We start from the raw sequence: 18,683 nt of genomic DNA, 5'->3' as shown, positions 1-18,683 counted from the left end.
TTCTTGGGAGGAATTCAATGCATACAGGAAGTCTTCCACTTACGAGCCTGTCATAAGTCGTCGCACTTGTAAAGCCGGTCATCGTATGATCAACTGGATTTAAGATAGGATAGGATAAGGATAGGATAGGATAGGATAGGATAGGATAGGATAGGACAGGAATAGGAATAGGAATAGGAATAGGAATAAGAATAGAATAGGAAAAGAAGAGAAGAGAAGAGGTCATCTAGTCCAACCCCCTGCTCACGCAGGAAACCATATACCATTTCAGACAAATTTATGACGGTTGCAGTGTCCCAAGGTCACGCAGTCCCCTTTTACGACCTTCTGACTGCTTAGGTTAATGGGGAAACCAGATTCGCTTCACCATTATGTTACTAACTTAACAACTTAGTGTCTCTTAAGTTGTGGAAGGATGCAAATTTTTGGGTAAGGGGTTTGCGGGATGGCAAAGGTTTATAACTTAAATTGCGGAAAATCCAATTAAAAGATGTATGGGTCGGCCCTGACTGGATGCCCACCATACACAGAGCCAAAGTTAATAAGCTTGACAGGCCCCGTACACCATACAGGTTGTCCTCAATTTATGACCAGCGGTTCACTTAACGACTGTGGCAGGAAAAGTCGTAAAACTGAGCAAAACTCAATAATAATAATAAGAAGAAGAAGAAGAAGAGGAAGAAGAAGAAGAAGAAGAAGAAGAAGAAGAAGAAGAAGAAGAAGAAGAAGAAGAAGAAGAAGAAGAAGAAGAAGAATAAGAAGAAGAAGAAGACGAAGAAGAAGAAGAAGAAGAAGAAGAAGAAGAAGAAGAAGAAGAAGAAGAAGAAGAAGAAGAAGAAGAAGAAGAAGAAGTTGGAAGGGACCTTGGAGGTCATCTACTCTAACCCCCTTCTCAAGCAGGAAACACTATACCATTTCAGACAAATGGCTGTCCAGTCTCTTCTTAAAAACTTCCAGTGTTGGAGCATTCACCGCTTCTGGAGGCAGGTTGTTCCACTGGTTAATTGTTCTAACTGTCAGGAAGTTTCTCCTTCGTTCTAGGTTGCTTCTCTCCTTGGTTAGTTTCCATCTGTTGCTTCTTGTCCTTCCTTCAGGCGCTTTGGAGAATAGCTTGACTCCCTCTTCTTTGGGGCAGCCCCTGAGATATTGGAACACTGCTATCGTGTCCCCCCTCATCCTTCTCTTCGTTAAACTAGACATACCCAATTCCAGCAACCGTTCCTCATATGTTTTAGCCTGCAGTCCCCTAACTGTCCCCTAACTTGTCTCGCTTAGAAATGGAAATGAGGGGCTCTGTTGTGGTCATTAAGTCGAGGACTACCTCTTCTACACACCCACACCCGTCTCCCTTTGCGTAACCTTCCCTTCTTCCTGTCTCCACAGTCTAAAGAAACCTCATCCGTACTTAGCTGCGATATTTCCACAGACGATCAATTCATCGTCACCGGATCTGGGGACCAGAAGGCGTCTGTTTACGAAGTCATGTACTGACCCGAGTCCCGGCGTTGTTCCAAACTGACCGCAAGAGAAAGGGGCAGCTGTTTTGTGCGCCCCTTCTCGGGTTTTTTTTTTTTTATCCAGCCAAAGAATAAATCCCCTCAACAAGTCCGGGAACGGAACCAGGAACCTGGAACCCACAACGAGGACGCCGGGTGGGTTGTGCGAATGCAGCCGGCTCCGTCTTCCACGCAACCCAATGCATTTGCGGAGCTTTGCGGTTTCTCTCCCGAGTTGTTCTTATCGTGGCATGGTGGGAACAAGGGTTGGCTCTCTCTCTTTGGTGTGTGTGTGTGTGTGCGTGAGTGCGCGCAAGTGTGTGTTCACATTGAAATTTCTTGGAAAAGTTTGTTGTGTATTCTAATTTTTTTTTCTTTTTTTAAAGAAAAAGGAAATACGAACTTTCAATAAAGAGATGATGGTGTTTGGGTTACTTGACCTATCTCGATCTCTTCCATTTTGCGAGAATCCTTCGGGTGAAAAAGGGGTGGGGCTTCCCTCGCACGCTGAGGGGGGTCGGGCGCCATCTTGACTTAATTGACCTACCCAGGGCCTTTGTGCAACTCTGAAAAACACCTTAGTTTTTCTAAGCGTGTTCAGAGTGCAGAAGAACTGAAACATTTCAGAAAGTTGAAGACAGAGGGAGGTAAGACGGAATAGCGATAGGGACAAGATTTTAGTCTTTTTTTATATATTAAAAAAATGCTTCTAGTGCTTGGGAACACGATTGTGGATCCTGGAAGGTTGTGGGAAACTTAGAAAGTTTGCCAGATTGCAAATGTTTACAACTTAAATTGTAGAAAATCCAATTAAAAGATTTATTGAAGGGCCCTGACTGGATGCCCACAATACACAGAGCCAAAATTAAAAACTTCACAGGTCCTGTATCCCATACAGGTAGTCCTCAATTTATGACCAGTCACTATCTACCTACATCTACCTATAGCTCTCTCTCTCTATATATATATCTAATAATAATAATAACAGTAAAGTTGGAAGGGACCTTGGAAGTCATCTAGTCCAACCCCCTGCTCAGGCAGGAAACCCTACACCATTTCAGACAAATGGCTGTCCAGTCTCTTCTTAAAAACTTACAGTGTTGGAGCATTTACTGCTTCTGGAGGCAAGCTGTTCCACTGATTAATTGTTCTCACTGTCAGGAAGTTTCTCCTTAGTTCTAGGTTGCTTCTCTCCTTGATTAGTTTCCACCCGTTGCGTCTTGTCCTGCCTTCAGGTGCTTTGGAAAATAGCTTAATTCCCTCTTCTTTATGGCAGCCCCTGAGATATTGGAATACTGCTATCATGTCCCCCCCCTTGTCCTTCTCTTCGTTAAACTAGACATACCCAATTCTAGCAACCGTTCCTTATATGTTTTAGCCTCCAGTCCCCTAATCATCTTTGTTGCTCTTCTCTGTACTCTTTCTAGAGTCTCAAGAGTACAGAGAAGTATCTATGTATCATCTATCTATCTATCTATCTATCTATCTATCTATCTATCTATCTATCTATCTATCTATATCATCGGTCATCTGTCATCTATCCATCTATCTTGGATTAGAAGACTTAAAGTCCCTTCCACTCTATTACTGTTAATCTGTTATCTACAAATTTGAAAAACATGAAAAATCAACAAAGAAAATAGAAAAAAGGACCAAATGCAAGATAAAAGGGCAGAGAGGGGAAAAAAGGAATGGCTTCCAGACTTTGTTTTTCTTACAGATAATAGATTAAAAACACACATCTGACTCGTAACATTAACAAGCGTCTCCATTACCTCTATAAACCCGTGTCATTCTAATCCCCAAATCAAAGTTTTGTTTCTCTCCGTTTCTCATAAATAGTCCAAGAGTGGCTTTCAATTAGAATTGTTGATTAGCTGGGGTTGGACTTTTTCCCACATGCTCCAGTACAACTTCCTTTGGTTCAGGAAACAGGGATTCCCCAACCAGCATTAATGGACTTCAACGCCCATAATCCCCCCAACTAGCATTCTGGCCAGGGAATTCTGAGAATTGAACTCCACTCATCTTCAAATTGCCATGGCTGGATACTATTCTAATAACATCATAAAAGTTTGTTTGTTTGTTTGTTTGTTTTAAAAAATAAGCTTTACAGGTTTTACATATTTTTATGTTTTATTTTTCCATCTATGCACTTAACATTTGGAAAGTTCTTTCCCTAAACAGATTGAGCTAACAAATTTTTGTACATTATGTTCAAAAGTGCAAAAAGAACATTAAGAGGCATGCATCTGTGGTTTTCCGAAAAGCAGCAATCATCATCATGTGAGCTACTAGTCTCGCTGTGAGAATCAGTGGCCAATAATAATGTTGGCTAGATTCTCATGATGTGCTTAACCAGGTCAATGGTGGAAATTCTTGTGTGGTCCTTCTAATCTGGTTGGGTGTTTGGGGAAAAAAAAGCAGACCGGTTTAACCCTAAAATGTATCAAAGTATTTATGAATCAAATCTGGGTCAGCCAAAGTAGGCAATCATAGAGTAATAGCCTAGAGTGGTCCACTCAGTCCTCCAGGAAAAAGAGGGAGCTGCAGAACAGCTGAAACAGGACAGTGACGGATCCAGCCCATGTGTGCAAAAAAGTGGGCTAACTACAGATAATCCTCAATTTACAACCATAATGCATCCTAAGGGGTAATTCCCCCGCCCCAGAAACAAATATTTTTCCAGCAAAAACGTCATAAGCTGAAGTAAACATCTGTAAATGAGGGCCAGGTCGTAAGAAGCTGTTGGTCACATGACCACAGAGGTGAACAAGAAGTTGCAACTTTAAATAAGTCCCATTTTGGGGGGACCGTCGTAACTTCGAACAGTCACTAAGCAACTGATCATAAGTCAGGGATGACCTGTGGATCTACCTGCAAGGTGTAAATGCAGCCACTTTTTTGCTTGGACCCCAAAAAATGAAAATACGAACTGCAGCATTCAGGTGGCCAGAACGTGGGTGGGGCTCTGATTAGCCAGATGCGGATTGGCTGCTCAGCTTGTCAAACACACCATTCTGAGGTGATTTTTCTGGACCCTTCAGGGAGATAATGAAAAGATTTTGGTCCATTGGGGACCTGAAAGACACCCAAACAAGCACCCCTTGCTTCTTGAGAGGAGAAAAATATCTTCCTGACACTCTCAGCTCTCAAGTTTCTAGTCCTCCTGCGTCTGCAAAGGGATGGAAGCGCCAAGGTCGTTTCAGCACCACAGTCTCCGAAGCCAGTGGGGAAAATACATTTTTCCGGAGAACGGAAAGCGTTTGGGCCTCCTTAGCCATCCAAGGTGAGGAACGTGGTGCCTCAGTAGACCAGTTCGTAAACTGTGGCTTTCTTGTCTCCTGATCCAGTCACGATAAACTTGTCATTAGCCGAGATGTCACAGCTTAGAACGGAGGAAGTTTCTTTGGACTGCAAAAGAAAGCAAGGAAATGAAGGGAAGAAACGGATGGATTCTGCCGACATTCACATTCGGGAAATTCGTCAGATTTGCACAAGACGTCTCGATTGGCAATGCCAATTACTGGTGTCTCCTTTTGGCAATCTTTGGTGCCACCACAACGACTGAATAATAGCCCTGGATTAACTATTAACTGAAATAAGCCGTGTTTAGGGAGGTAACACAGCTTTTTCCCCCGCTAGCTACCAGGCCGTTAATTCTTTCACTGCTACACTCCACCGAAATTGAATTTTTTTGTAATGGTCCTTATCCTCCATATTCAACCTTAATCAGGTGGAATTTAAGGTGGTAGGTGGTCAACTGGCGCTCTATCAACAGAGGCAGTTTTGCCTAGTGGTTAAGGTACCAGGTTAAAAACTGGGAAACTGTTTAGTCCCACCTTAGGCAGAAAAGACAGCTGGGTGACTTTGGACCAATCACCAGGAAACGGTGAGTTCTAGTCCTGCCTTAGACATGAAAGCCGGTTGGGTGACTTTGGACCAATCACCAGGAGGCAGTGCTAGTCCCGCCTTAGGCAGGAAAGCCAGCTGGGTGACTATGGACCAATCACCAGGAGACATTGAATTCTAGTCCCGCCTTAGGCATGAAAGCCAGCTGGGTGACCTTGGCCCAATCACAAGGAAACGGTGAGTTCTAGTCCTGTCTTAGGCGTAAAAGTCATCCAAGTCAATCTCTCCCTCCCTCCCTCTCTCTCTCTCTCAGCTCAACCCACCACACAGGCCTGTTGTCGGGACAACAGGAGAAGGGAGGAATTGTTAGATATATTAGCAAGTTATTTATAAAAATAAAGGTGGGATAAAATTATAAATTATTTAAATTAAAAAATTAAATTATTAAATTAAATTAATTACATTAATTAAATTAAAAAAAATTAATTTCAATTAAATTAAATTTGATCTCATGCCCATGGTTAGGACAAGAGCAGTTGTCTAGAATTACGCCCGAATATTTATGCTGAAGGAAAAGTCCCACCTTCTATGGTAGCTCTAAGACAGTGGTTCTCAACCTTTTTAATGCCGCGACCCCCAACAGGTCGTAAGTCGAGGACTACTCAACCGGTCGTAAGTCGAGGACTACTCAATTGGTGCAGCACCATTTGCAGAATGGGACTTTTGGCGGGCTCAGCAGGGCAGAGACAGCCTGGACAATTCCTATTGGCTTTTGAAAGCCAATAGAATTAGACTCTATTCAAGAGAGTCTATTCTATTGGCTTTCAAAAGCCAGCAGAATAAAAGGGAGTAGCACAGCTAAGGAAAAGGGGAAAAAATGGCAGACTGCGTTGTTTGGTGACCCCCATGAAATGGTCGTTCGACCCCAGATGGGGTCCCGACCCACAGGTTGAGAACCACTGCTCTAAGAAGTGAGCCACGTTACAACCTGGGTCCTCTTAAAACCAATCCCAGCTGAATCGTACCGTCTCCTTCCCCATCCAGAAATCCCCTGATCACTTTGCATTTTCTGCAGAGAGCAAAAGCATTCAACCAACAGCTTTGCAAGCCTCAGTCTCCATTACCTGAAAGATGCTGGCACCATAGGGAGCCCGCCACGCGTTAAGCAGATTATCTTTGCCCGTGCTGATAAACCATTTGCCTATAGTGAGAGAGGAGAGGAAAAATAGAGAAGAGATCCGGTCTGTGTGCCTGAACATTACAGATGGGAAGGGAGAGAGCCCCTTCTGAAGTCCCAGGAGCCATTTAAGAGTGCTCATTTAGTGACCATTCCAAGTTACAATGGCACTGAAAAAAGAAAAGAAGAAGAAGAAGAAGGAGAAGGAGAAGGAAGGAGAAGGAGAAGGAGAAGAAATAGTAGTAGTAGTTGGAAGGGATCTTGGAGGTCATCTAGAAATTAGATATTAGAATTGGGTATGTCTAATGAAGAGAAGGACGAGGGAGGACATGATAGCAGTGTTCCAATATCTCAGGGGCTGCCCCAAAGACAAGGCAGTCAAGCTATTCTCCAAAGCACCCAAAGGCAGGAGAAAAAGCAACGGATGGAAACTAAAATCAAGGAGAGAAGCAACCTAGAACTAAGGAGAAACTTCCTGACAGTTAGAACAATTAACCAGTGGAACAACCTGCCTCCAGAAGTGGTGAATGCTCCAACACTGGGGGTTTTTAAGAAGAGACTAGACAGCCATTTATTTGAAATGGTATAGGGCACAGGTCGGCAACCTGCGGCTCCGGAGCCGCATGCGGCTCTTTGAGCCTTCCCCTGTGGCTCCCAGCCTCCTTTGCCTTTGCAGAGAGAGACAGAGACAGAGAGAGGCAATTGCACTTCCCTGCTTCTCTCTCTCTCTCTCTCTCTCTGTGTGTCTGGGTGTGTGTGTGTGTCTGTGTGTGTATGTGTAAAAGAGAATGCACTCACAGTGTTCTCCGAGGAGCTGAAAAGCTTACTGGGCGGAGCTCCTCCCTTTGCTGCGTCTCAGCAGGAAGCAGGAAGGGCAGGAGAGAGCTAGCTAGCCCAGCTAGGCTGACTCAGGAATTCTGGGAGTTGAAGTCCATGAGTCATAAAAGAGACGAGGTTGCTTACCCCCGAGCTTGTTGGACAACAGCTTGAAGCTTGCCAGGTGAGCAGCAGATAGGAGGGGGGGAGAAAGAGAGGGAGAGAAATAGAGAGAGAGAGGGAGAGGGGGGGAAGAGGAGTGGCAGACCAAGGGCAGATAGAGAGGGAGGGAGAGAGAGAAACAGAGAGAGAGAGAGACCCTTTTGACATCTAAAATGAAGATAACACTGCATATATCCTGTGTGTATGTAATTTTATTCTCTTAAAGCATTCTCCTGGTGATCATTGTTTTAATAGTATGGATATTCCCAAGTCATATTTTTACTTTTATTTTTAATGTCATATTTTTACTTTTATTTTTACTTTTATTTTTAATATACACACATACATACATACACACACACACAAACACACACACACCTATAATAAAGGTAAAAAAGGATATATGCAGTGTTATCTTCATTTTAGATATCAAAAGGATTTTGCGGCTCCCGGTGTTTTGTTTTTGGTGGGAAACGGGTCCAAGTGGCTCTTTGAGTGTTTTCGGTTGCCTACCCCTGGTATAGGGTTTCTTGCCTGAGCAGGGGGTTGGACTAGATGACCTCCAAGGTCCCTTCCAACTTTACTATTATTAATTATTATTAGCCATCTTCCTTTCCTCACACGAGGGCCACATTCAGACAACATATGGAATGTGGTAGTTCAATTAACCCTTGCGGAGAAATTGTCCAATACATCAAGTCATGAATATATCCAATGCCTTGCTTTGTACCACTAAACCACCCCACCCCACCCCAACATTTAAAAGCATCCAGCTTATAGAGAATAGAATAACAGAGTCGGAAGGGACTTTGGAGGTCCTCTAGTCCAACCCCTCACTCACGTAGGAAACCTTATACTGGGGGTCTTCAAACTTGGCAACTTTAAGCCTTATGGACTTCAACTCCCAGAATTCCTCAGCCAGCCCTGGCTGGCTGAAGAATTCTGGAACTTGAAGTCCACAAGTCTACCATTCCGGATAAATGGCTGTCCAATCTCTTCTTCAAAAACCACCACCTTCAAATCTTTTTGATTATTTTTTTTTTCTTTCCTGCATTTTATTGTGGTGTGCAACTGTGACTTGGCTAAGTGGGTTGCACAAATGCAACCAGGGGGATGACAGATGGTTTAGTAAGGATGGCTAGACCTTCAACAGCAGCCTCCTCTTTCTTACCCACGCAACCTACCACAGGAAGCGAACTTCAGGGAGAGGACGCAGCTCTCGTGAAGATGCAGCTGGTACTTCTCCGATTTCGTCACGTGGAGGATTTCCACGTTGCTGCTCTCCATCCCGACCGCCAGCCACTCTCCCGTGGGGCAGTAGCCCAAGGAGAAGATCTGGGGAGAAAGGAGGGAGATGGGTGAGAAGGAAGGAAGGAAGGAAGGAAGGAAGGAAGGAAGGAAGGAAGGAAGGAAGGAAGGAAGGAAGGAAGGAAGGAAAAGAAAAGAAAGAGAAAGAAAGAAGAAAGAAAAAGGAAGAAAGAGGAAGGAAGGAAGGAAGGAAGGAAGGAAGGAAGGAAAAGAAAAGAAAGAGAAAGAAAGAAGAAAGAAAAAGGAAGAAAGAAGGAAGGAAGGAAGGAAGGAAGGAAGGAAGGAAGGAAGGAAGGAAGGAAGGAAGGAAGGAAGGAAAAGAAAAGAAAGAGAAAGAAAGAAGAAAGAAAAAGGAAGAAAGAGGAAGGAAGGAAGGAAGGAAGGAAGGAAGGAAGGAAAAGAAAAGAAAGAGAAAGAAAGAAGAAAGAAAAAGGAAGAAAGAGGAAGGAAGGAAGGAAGGAAGGAAGGAAGGAAGGAAGGAAGGAAGGAAGGAAGGAAGGAAGGAAGGAAGGGAAGAAGGGACAGTTGAAAATTAAAGCTTAAAAAGGTTTGAAGGCCAGCATGGCATGGAATGGCACAGAATGAATATAGAGTAGAGTAGAGTAGAATAGAATAGAATAGAATAGAATAGAATAGAATAGAATAGAATTATGGGATGGAATAGAATAGAATAGAATAGAATAGAATAGAATAGAATAGAATAGAATAGAATTATGGGATGGAATAGAATAGAATAGAATAGAATAGAATAGAATAGAATAGAATAGAATAGAATAGAATAGAATAGAAATATGGGATGGAATAGAATAGAATTATGGGATGGAATGGAATGGAATGGAATAGAATAGAATAGAATAGATCAGTGTTTCTCAACCTTGACAATTTTAAGGCATGTGGACTTCAACTCCCAGAATTCCACAGCCAGCATTGCTGGCTGTGGAATTCTGGGAGTTGAAGTCCACATACCTTAAAATTGTCAAGGTTGAGAAACACTGGAATAGATGGTAAGCCCATTGAAGTCATGTGATTTTCCACTTAGTGATGGAATTGCTGGTCCCATTGCTAAATGAGGACTACCTGTAATCATCACCACCTTGTCTAATATTTGTGTGCCAAGATCCCACCCCCTTTTCAGGGTTGATTTGTTGCTATTGGAGACCCCACCCGCTGATAGGCTGTCCATCAAAAGTCTCCACCCCTTCCCCAGCTGACCTGGGAGCTGAAGTTGTGTTGCTGCAGCTGCCGGCCTTCGCGGAGGTCCCAACATCGGACAGTGTTGTCCAAACCGCCGGTCCAGAGTTTGGTGCCATAATTGGAGATATCGATGCAGCTCGCCCCGTCCGTGTGACCCTGAAACTGCCTGCAAAGGGGACACAGAATCCAGCAAAAAACTCCCAGCTTCTTATTTATTTTTATTCTGTCACAATCACCTCACAAAAAAAAAATGGTAATTAAAATCAAGTCACGTGTAGGCACCTCACTTTACAACCGTCGCAATATAAGGCAGAAATTCCAGCCTCTGTTATGGTTGTAAGTCGAGGACTACCTGTATCTGTTTCGGGGGCTGGGAGTACCTTAGCCAGTGTGTTTTTTTCTGAACAAACCAGGTTTAAACAATGTATGGTTTGAATAAATGTCAGCAGAAGAATAAAATCGACAATAATAGTAGCAGCAGCAGCAGCAGCATACAACCGAAAGCTTTCGTTTGGTTCTTATTAAAGTTGAAGAAATATTTTAGTTCTTCTGCTTCGGGAATGAAGAAGGATTTAAATACAGGCGGTCCTCAACTTATGGAGCCCACGATGTCCATTGCTTAGCAATGAAGTCGTTAAGTGAGCTTTGTCCTATTTTACACCCTTTCTTTGCACGAGTTCTGAAGCGAATCACTGCAGTTGTTAAATGAATCGTGTGGTTGTTAAGGGGAATTTGGCATCCCTCATTGACTTTATGTTGTGGTTCTGATAGAGGAGACCAGTAGAAATAAGAACTCTGAGGCAATTATTTCCTCAAAGAACAATTTTAATGGCTATGTAATATCAGCATGAACATAGGTGAAACCAAGACTGAAAGGGGCTGCCCCAAAGAAGAGGGAGTCAAGCTATTCTCCAAAGTGCCTGAAGGCAGGACAAGAAGCAACGGATGGAAACTAAGCAAGGAGAGAAGCAACCTAGAACTAAGGAGAAACTTCCTGACAGTGAGAACAATTAACCAGTGGAACAACCTGCCTCCAGAAGCGGTGAATGCTCCAACACTGGAAGTTTTTACGAAGAGACTAGACAGCCATTTGCCTGAAATGGTATAGGGTTTCCTGCCTGAGTAGGGGGTTGGATTAGATGACCTCCAAGGTCCCTTCCAACATTATTATTATTATTATTATTATCATCATCTTCATCATCATCATCATCATCATCATCATCATCATCATGATGGAACTGAAGAAGCAAAACCAGCTCTGAGTTTCCTGCGCAAAAGCAGGGGAATAATAGATTCCCTTACTCCCACCCATTGGGTATTCACATTGTCCAAAAGAATAGAGCTGGAACGGACCTTGAAGGTCTTCTAGTCCAGCCCCCCCCCCACTCAAGCAAGAGAACCTATACCATTCCAGACAAATGGCTCTCCAGTCTCTTCTTAAAAACTTCCAGTGCTGGAGCACCCACAGCTTCTGGAGGCAAGTTGTTCCACTGGTTAATTGTTCTGTCAGGAAGTTTCTCCTTAGTTCCAGGTTGCTTCTCTCCTTGATTAGTTTCCATCCGTTGCTTCTTCTCCTGCCCTCAGGCGCTTTGGAGAATAGCTTGACTCCCTCTTCTTTGGGGCAGCCCCTGAGATATTGGAACACTGCTATCATGTCCCCCCACATCCTTCTCTTCATTAAACTAGATATACCCAATTCCAGCAGCCTTTATTGGTGTATCCAATAAATTTTTACCTTTTGGGATTTAACTGTCTAGCGTCTACCACTGACCTTCTAAAACAATCTTGGGAAATACCAGACTAGACATCGTCGATCTCACCTAACCATGGTTTGGTTCTGCAGATCCCAGACCACGATGTTGCCGTCGCTGCAGCAGGAGAAGCAGACTTTGGCGTCGGGGCTGATGGCCAGGGCGTAGCAGGCTGGGGCAGAGGAGGTCAGCTCGGCCTTGATACGGGGCGTGGGGGCTGCCAGGTCCCAGATGGACAAAGTGCTGGCCTCACCCCCAACGATGAGGCTGCGGCTGTCGGGAAGAAGTTTGCACGAACGGATGTAATTATCTCGGTTCTGGAGGGAGAAAGGCAGAAAGTTATCTAAACCTCACAGCCTAGTTTCCCCTCCATCCTACCCCCTGGCATCTCTCAAAATTATTAGGAAGGTGGTTCGAAAATATCTTTACAGTCCTAAGGACTAGAAACTTGCCGACCTTTTTTTAATGGAAAGTACTGGAGGAAGCTGATTTTACCGAATAAGAGAGTTGGAAAAGACCTTGGAGGTCTTCTAGTCCAGGGGTAGGCAACCTTGGCCCTTTTATGACTGGTGGACTTCAACTCCCAGAATTCCTGAGCCAGCCACGCTGAGGAGAAATGGAGAGGTTTCCATGCTGAGCCATGCTGGCTCAGGAATTCTGGGAGTTGAAGTCCACACGTCATAAAAGAGCCAAGGTTGCCTACCCCTGCTATAGACCAACTCTACATCCGGTGGAACTACTGGTTTGTACCTTTAGAGTAGGGGTCTTCAAACTGGGCCTATTATGACTCGTGGACTCTAGCTCCCAGAATTCCTGAGCCAGCATGGCTCAGCTTGGAAACCTCTCCCTTTCCCCTCAGCATGGCTGGCTCAGGAATTCTGGGAGTTGAAGTCCACGCGTCATAAAAGAGCCAAGGTTGCCTGCCCCTGTTCTAGTCTAACCCACTGCTTGAGCAAGAGACCCCCCCCCCCAAATGGGCTGGCTGAGGAATTCTGGGAGTTGAAGTCTGCCTATCTTCAAGCCAGCAAGGTTGAGAAACAATTCTATACCATTCTGGAGAAATGGCTCTCCAAATTCTTCTTTAAAAGATCCAGGGATGGAGCACCCACAACCTGTGGAGGCAAATCGTTCCACTGATTAGTTGTTCTCACTGTCAGGAAATCTTTCTTTAATTCTAGGTTCCATCTACAATCACCCAATATTTGGATGGATGTTTCCAGCTTTAGCTTCCTTCCTGTTGGATTTTGAGATGAGAGTTTAAAAAAATTCTCAAAAGCAGAGAGAGAACAAAATTATGGCCGGTGAAAGGAAAAAAAAAACACCGTATTTTCAATGCACATTCGGCCCTGGTAGCAAAGAGGTAGTCCTAGACCAGGGGTAGGCAACCTTGGCTCTTTTATGACTTGTGGACTTCAGTTCCCAGAATTCCTGAGCCGGCATGGTTCAGCTTGGAAACCTCTCCCTGTCCCCTCAGCGTGGCTGGCTCAGGAATTCTGGGAGTTGAAGTCCATGAGTCATAAAAGGGCCACGTTTGCTCTTAATCTTCGTTCTAGGATAGGGGTAGGCAACCTTGGCTCTTTTATGACTTGTGGACTTCAACTCCCAGAATTCCTGAACCAGCATGGCTCAGCTTGGAAACTCTCCCTTTCCCCTCAGCATGGCTGGCTCAGGAATTCTGGGAGTTGAAGTCCCCCAGTCATAAAAGGGCCCAGGTTGAAGACCCGTGATTTAAACAGATAAACTAGGGGAGACTAAAACATATGAATAACGGTTGCAGGAATTGGGTATATCTAGTTTAATGAAAAGAAAGACTGGAGGTGACATGATAGCAGTGTTCCAATATTTGAAGGGCTGCCATGAAGAAGAAGGGGGTCAAACTATTCTCCAAAGCACCTGAACACAGGACAAGAAGCAACGGATGGAAACTAATCAAGGAGAGAAACAACCTGGAACTAAGGAGAAACTTCCTGACAGTGAGAACAACCAGTGAAACAACCTGCTTCCAGAAGCGGTGAATGCTCCAACACTGGAAGTTTTTAAGAAGAGACTGGACAGCCATTTGTCTGAAATGGTATAGGGTTTCCTGCCTGACCAGGGGGTTGGACTAGATGACCTCCAAGGTGCCTTCCAGCTCTGTTACGTGTTGTGTGAGTGCAGCTGCTACTTGGTACCCAAAACCTGGATCCTGAAAATCAAAGAAACTAATTAAAAGGAGCCCATTTTAGATCCAAAACCCAGCTGAACCGCTTTCATGAATGATAGCAAAACCTCCTCAGATCAAATCCACAGAGATGTGCCCCCTCCAAAAAACATACAACAATAACAACAGAGATTGTTTTTCAGACCATGCTAAAAAAGGTCTTCCCTCTACATACCAGGCAGTCCAGCTGCGCCACGGGGGTCTTGGTGCCCAGCTGCCCCACGTCCCAGACCTTGACGCAGCCTTTGCCCCCCGTGTAGACGTGCTGGGTGGAGTGGCTGATGGTGACGGCGCAGACCACCTCGCCGTGGGAGAGCGTGTGCAGCTGGCGGGCGTGGCGCGGGATCCCGGAGCCGATCAGGGCGTCGGGCGGGAAGGGCACCGGCTGCATCTGCCCGTCCGCGCTTACGTGGAAGGAGTAGGCCCTAGGAGGAGCAGAGAACTAGCGGCTGTTACTGCTAGTCCTCAACATACGACCGCAATGGAGTCCAAAATTTATGTCGCTAAGTCATACCTGTACTTATAATTTTTTGTTTTGTTTTGTTGATAAAAGACATTGGCGATTGCTATCCTAAACCTCCAAAAGTCAACCAATGTTAAGTTATTATTTTAATCTTTTCATGTCTTTTATCTTTTTGTTTTTATCGCTTGTAAATCTTCTAGAGCAGTGTTTCTCAACCTTGACAATTTTAAAGCATGTGGACTTCAACTCCCAGAATTCCACAGCCAGCATTGCTGGCTGTGGAATTCTGGGAATTGAAGTCCACATGCCTTAAAATTGTCAAGGTTGAGAAACACTGTTCTAGAGTCACCTCTGGGCAAGATGGATGGCATAGAAATAAATAAATACATAAAATACATAAAACACTGCCCGTGCTTGCAATCCACTAAGAAAAATCACCGTTTCCTGTTCTCCCAACCAGGAAACACGACTTACCGTTTGCTGCCAGAGACTGCAGGGAGGGAGGCCGAGAGAGGGGATCCCCGCAAGTGTGGGTGAGATTCAAAAGCCACCTGTGGAAACCAAGGAAGGAATCAGGGATCAATTGGGATTCATGATGAAAATGTGTTGTATCTTTAGAAGCTTTCCAGTTTAACGCTCAGTGTCATGGTTCCGACAGATGAAACCGTTCAAAAGAACTTCGAGGCATTGTTTACCTTAAAGCAGGGCTTTTCAGCCAGTGGTACGGGTACCACCTGTGGTACATTGGCACCTGGCAGGTGGTACGCGAACATCCTAGAAAAGTGGTGGGGGGGAGGGGAATGAGCTGAACCGGTGGCAGCACCGCACAAGCCTGAGCGAGAGACGGCTGGAGCTGCAGGGCTGTCAGGGCTCAGCGGAAGCGCCAGGATCAGCTCTTCTTCGGGCCTGTCAGGGCTCAGCAGAAGTGCCAGGATCAGTGCCAGGCTCCAGCTGGAGCTCAGCGCTGATCCTGGTGTTTCTGCTGAGCCCTGAAGAAGCACCAATCAGCTGGAAAGTGGCACTGATCCTGGTGCTTCCGCTGAGCCCAGAAGAACCGTCGATCAGCTGGAATGTTGCAGCATCTCCAGGGTCATGTGATTTACATTCAGATGCTTGGCAACTGATTCATATTTATGATGGTCACAGTGTCCCAGGGTCATGTGAAGGGACCAAAACCTGCTGCAACCACCCAGCAGACGGGAGGAATAAAAACCAAACACCCCCCCTACCCCACCCCCGCTGCCAATCCTCAACAGAAATTCTCACAACAATAGAAACCTCAGACAGGAGGAAGAGCGCCGCCAGGCGGGCAGGCAGGTGTCTTGCTCGGCTGTGGCTTGGGGGGCACTTTTTTCAGTGCCATTGTAACTTCGAACAGTCACTAAGGGAACTGTTGTAAGTCGAGGACTACCTATACTTTATCACTTTTTTCCTTTTTTTGTGTGTGTGGTCATCAAGTTTTTGACACCTTGCTAGGCGACTGGTGGTACTCGGATACTGCCATATCCTAAAAGTGGTACAATGGGTGAAAAGGTTGAAAAGCCCTGCCTTAAAGGATCTTTTATTCAAGAGCATAATATCGGCACTTACTTAATCGAAGCCAAAAACTGAATTCCCCTCCCCTGGGCACCTAGTATCAAAGCACAATTCCCTCCTCCAATTGACAATCATAAATCACATTCCCCAATTAACTTGAAGCACAAGCTTCCTCTCCAGTTCTCCAGCCTGACAATTCATTATCAGCTCTGGTTAGAAACAACCTTGATTCTCCCCCTGAGTTTAGTGTTGTTATGTCTAGCTTGACTCTCATCCACATCCCCCCTCCCAGCATCATCTAACTCTAAATGCAAAAGGGAAAAGATGGCTACATTTCCATCTGTTGTCAATGCAAAAACATCCAATGTTAGCAGCGCTGACACTCAGCTCTGATGTTATAGAAATGGCTAGTCTATAGACTATGTATGGAAAAGTACAAAATTGCATATATCGACAAAGAACCAAGCCACACAATGCAATGTCCCTTATTCTTCCTTAATTCGTCCCCTCAGCCAATTTGAACGCTCGCCAAAGCAGAAAGACAGAGGCATAGATCAAATGGATTAATACATTTAAAACCATGAGGACTAGAGCCTCACGTCTTCCTTAAAAGAAGGAGCAAAGGCCTTGGTTTGATGTTTTATCTCAGTGTTTCTCAAACTGGGGCCACTTTAAGATGGGTGGATTTCAATTCCCAGAATCCCCCAGCCAGCTCTGTTAGCCATTATTCTGAGACACCTGCTACCTCCTTGCCTCTGGGTTGTAAAGTTGAAGGGAACAATAAAGATCATCAAGTCCATTCCTCCTCATGCTGAAGGGCCATGGCACCTTTAAGACTTGAGGACTTTAATTCCCAGAATTTCCCAGTCAGCACTGAGACACCTGCTACATTCCTGCCTCGGAATTGTACAGTTGAAGGCAACACTAAAGATCATCGAATCCATCCCTCCTCATGCTGAAGGGGTCAGTAAAAATCATCAAGTACTCCCCATGCTGGCTGGGGAATTCTGGGAGTTGGTCCTTAAAGCAGGGGTCATCAGACTTGGCCCTTTTATGACTTGTGGACTTCAACTCCCAGAATTACTCAGCCAGGCACGCTGGCTGAGGAATTCTGGGAGTTGAAGTCCACAAGTCATAAAAGGGCCAAGTTTGTAGATTCCTGCCTTAAAGTTTCTAAGATTGAGAAACGCTGCTAGTTTAGTACATTATTCGGAGACACCTGCTGCCTCTGGGCTGGGGAATGGCCACTGGTCATGTTTCCTCTCTTAGGTGGATGATGGTCAGAAAATTTGACCAAACTGAGCTTCATTTCAATTTGCTCCCTTTTAAACGCCTCCCCCCACCCCCAAATTCGGAAGGCTGCCCTAAAGCTCACCAGCGGAGACTGTCTGTATCCTCCGGGGCCTGCAGAAAGATGGATGCCGACATAGGAACTCGGTGCAGCTAATTCGCCATTGAGGCCGGCGTGAGGCATCATCCCGAAGGGCGAAGCAAAACTGCTGGTGAAAGAATTTAGCGGACTCCGCAAGGCTTATTTGAGAGAGAGAGAGAGAGAGAGAGAGAGGTGCGTTCTTTTCAGCCAGATTACAGGTAATCCTTGACTTACAACATGGGTCTTCAAACTTGGCCCTTTTATGACTGGTGGACTTCAACTCCCAGAATTCCTCAGTCGGCCATTTTGCTGACACTGCGGGCTTGGATCCAGATCAGGGGTCTTCAAACTTGGCCCTTTTATGATTTGTGGACTTCAACTCCCAGAATTCCTCAGCCAGGCCTGGCTGAGGAATTCTGGGAGTTGAAGTCCACAAGTCATAAAAGGGCCAAGTTTGAAGTCCCCTCACTTACAACCACGACTGAGCTCAACAATTCTGTTGCTAAGCGAGGCAATTTGTTACGTGAGTTTTGACCCATTTTACAACCTTTCTTACCACAGTTATTAAGTAAATCACTGCTGCTGTTAAGTTGGCAACGGGGTTATAAAGTGAACCTGGCTTCTCCCATTGACTTTGCTTGTCAGAAGGTCGCAAAAGGGGATCACGTGACCCCGGAGACACTGCGACCGTCATAAATATGAGCCAGTTGCCAACTGTCTGGATTTCGAACACGTGACCATGGGGATGTTGTAATGGTCGTAAGTGTGAAAAACGATCATAGGTCACTTTTTCAGTGCCGTTTTAACTTTGAACGGTCACTAAACGAACTGTTGTAAGTCAAGGACTACCTGGACATTTAAGCAACTTCTGAGTGTGCCAATTGTTCTGCAGAAGTCAAAAAAAGTTGCATTTTCTCACATTAAGGACCCCACTGCCAGTGGCTGGAAGCTGGAAGCATTTTGGGAAAGTGGGCGCTAGGGAGGATCATCCTCTGTCCCCCCAAATCTGCCCAGCTCAGGGTACTGCAAATGCCAACATTGTTTAGATGATTGTTTAGATTATTTAGTAGCAACTGTGAGAGGGATCTCAGAGTCCTAGTGGACAATCACTTAAACATGAGCCAGCCGTGTGCTGCAGCTGCCAAAAAAGGCCAACACGGTGCTGGGCTGCATGAACAGAGAGATAGAATCAAGATCACGTGAAGTGTTAATATCACTTTATAACACCTTGGTAAGGCCACACTTGGAATCCTGCATCCAGTTTGGGTCACTTAGATGTAAAAAAGATGTTGAGACTCTAGAAAGGATGCAGAGAAGAGCAACAAAGATGATCAGGGGACTGGAGGCTAAAACATA

General features: G+C 45.0%; 2 protein-coding genes across 7 annotated transcripts in view; one reads left to right on the top strand and one right to left on the bottom strand.

The window, feature by feature from the left end:
• LOC120297059 (transducin-like enhancer protein 1) overlaps nt 1–1,935 on the top strand; it is an 83,480-nt gene extending 81,545 nt beyond the window's left edge. For all 3 annotated transcript variants that reach the window (XM_039319271.1, XM_039319268.1, XM_039319270.1), the window contains one exon: nt 1,384–1,935. In XM_039319271.1, the coding sequence (XP_039175205.1) occupies nt 1,384–1,491 (108 nt within the window). In that variant the 3' untranslated portion in view covers nt 1,492–1,935. The remainder of the gene's footprint in view (nt 1–1,383) is intronic.
• A 1,546-nt stretch (nt 1,936–3,481) lies between these two features.
• TLE2 (TLE family member 2, transcriptional corepressor) overlaps nt 3,482–18,683 on the bottom strand; it is a 77,660-nt gene continuing 62,458 nt past the window's right edge. For all 4 annotated transcript variants that reach the window (XM_039319299.1, XM_039319301.1, XM_039319300.1 and 1 more), the window contains exons 13-20: nt 17,331–17,485; nt 14,894–14,970; nt 14,132–14,381; nt 11,826–12,073; nt 10,024–10,171; nt 8,688–8,838; nt 6,473–6,549; nt 3,482–4,910 (exon numbers count right to left, since the gene is read on the bottom strand). In XM_039319299.1, the coding sequence (XP_039175233.1) occupies nt 4,803–4,910; nt 6,473–6,549; nt 8,688–8,838; nt 10,024–10,171; nt 11,826–12,073; nt 14,132–14,381; nt 14,894–14,970; nt 17,331–17,485 (1,214 nt within the window). In that variant the 3' untranslated portion in view covers nt 3,482–4,802. The remainder of the gene's footprint in view (nt 4,911–6,472; nt 6,550–8,687; nt 8,839–10,023; nt 10,172–11,825; nt 12,074–14,131; nt 14,382–14,893; nt 14,971–17,330; nt 17,486–18,683) is intronic.

The sequence above is a fragment of the Crotalus tigris genome, unplaced genomic scaffold, assembly GCF_016545835.1.
Source record: "Crotalus tigris isolate CLP2741 ecotype Arizona unplaced genomic scaffold, ASM1654583v1 scf7180000022970.308977840:1548163, whole genome shotgun sequence".
NCBI lineage: Eukaryota > Metazoa > Chordata > Lepidosauria > Squamata > Viperidae > Crotalus > Crotalus tigris.
The sequence above is the reverse complement of the archived record's forward strand: the minus strand, read 5'-3'. Positions and strand labels throughout refer to the sequence as shown.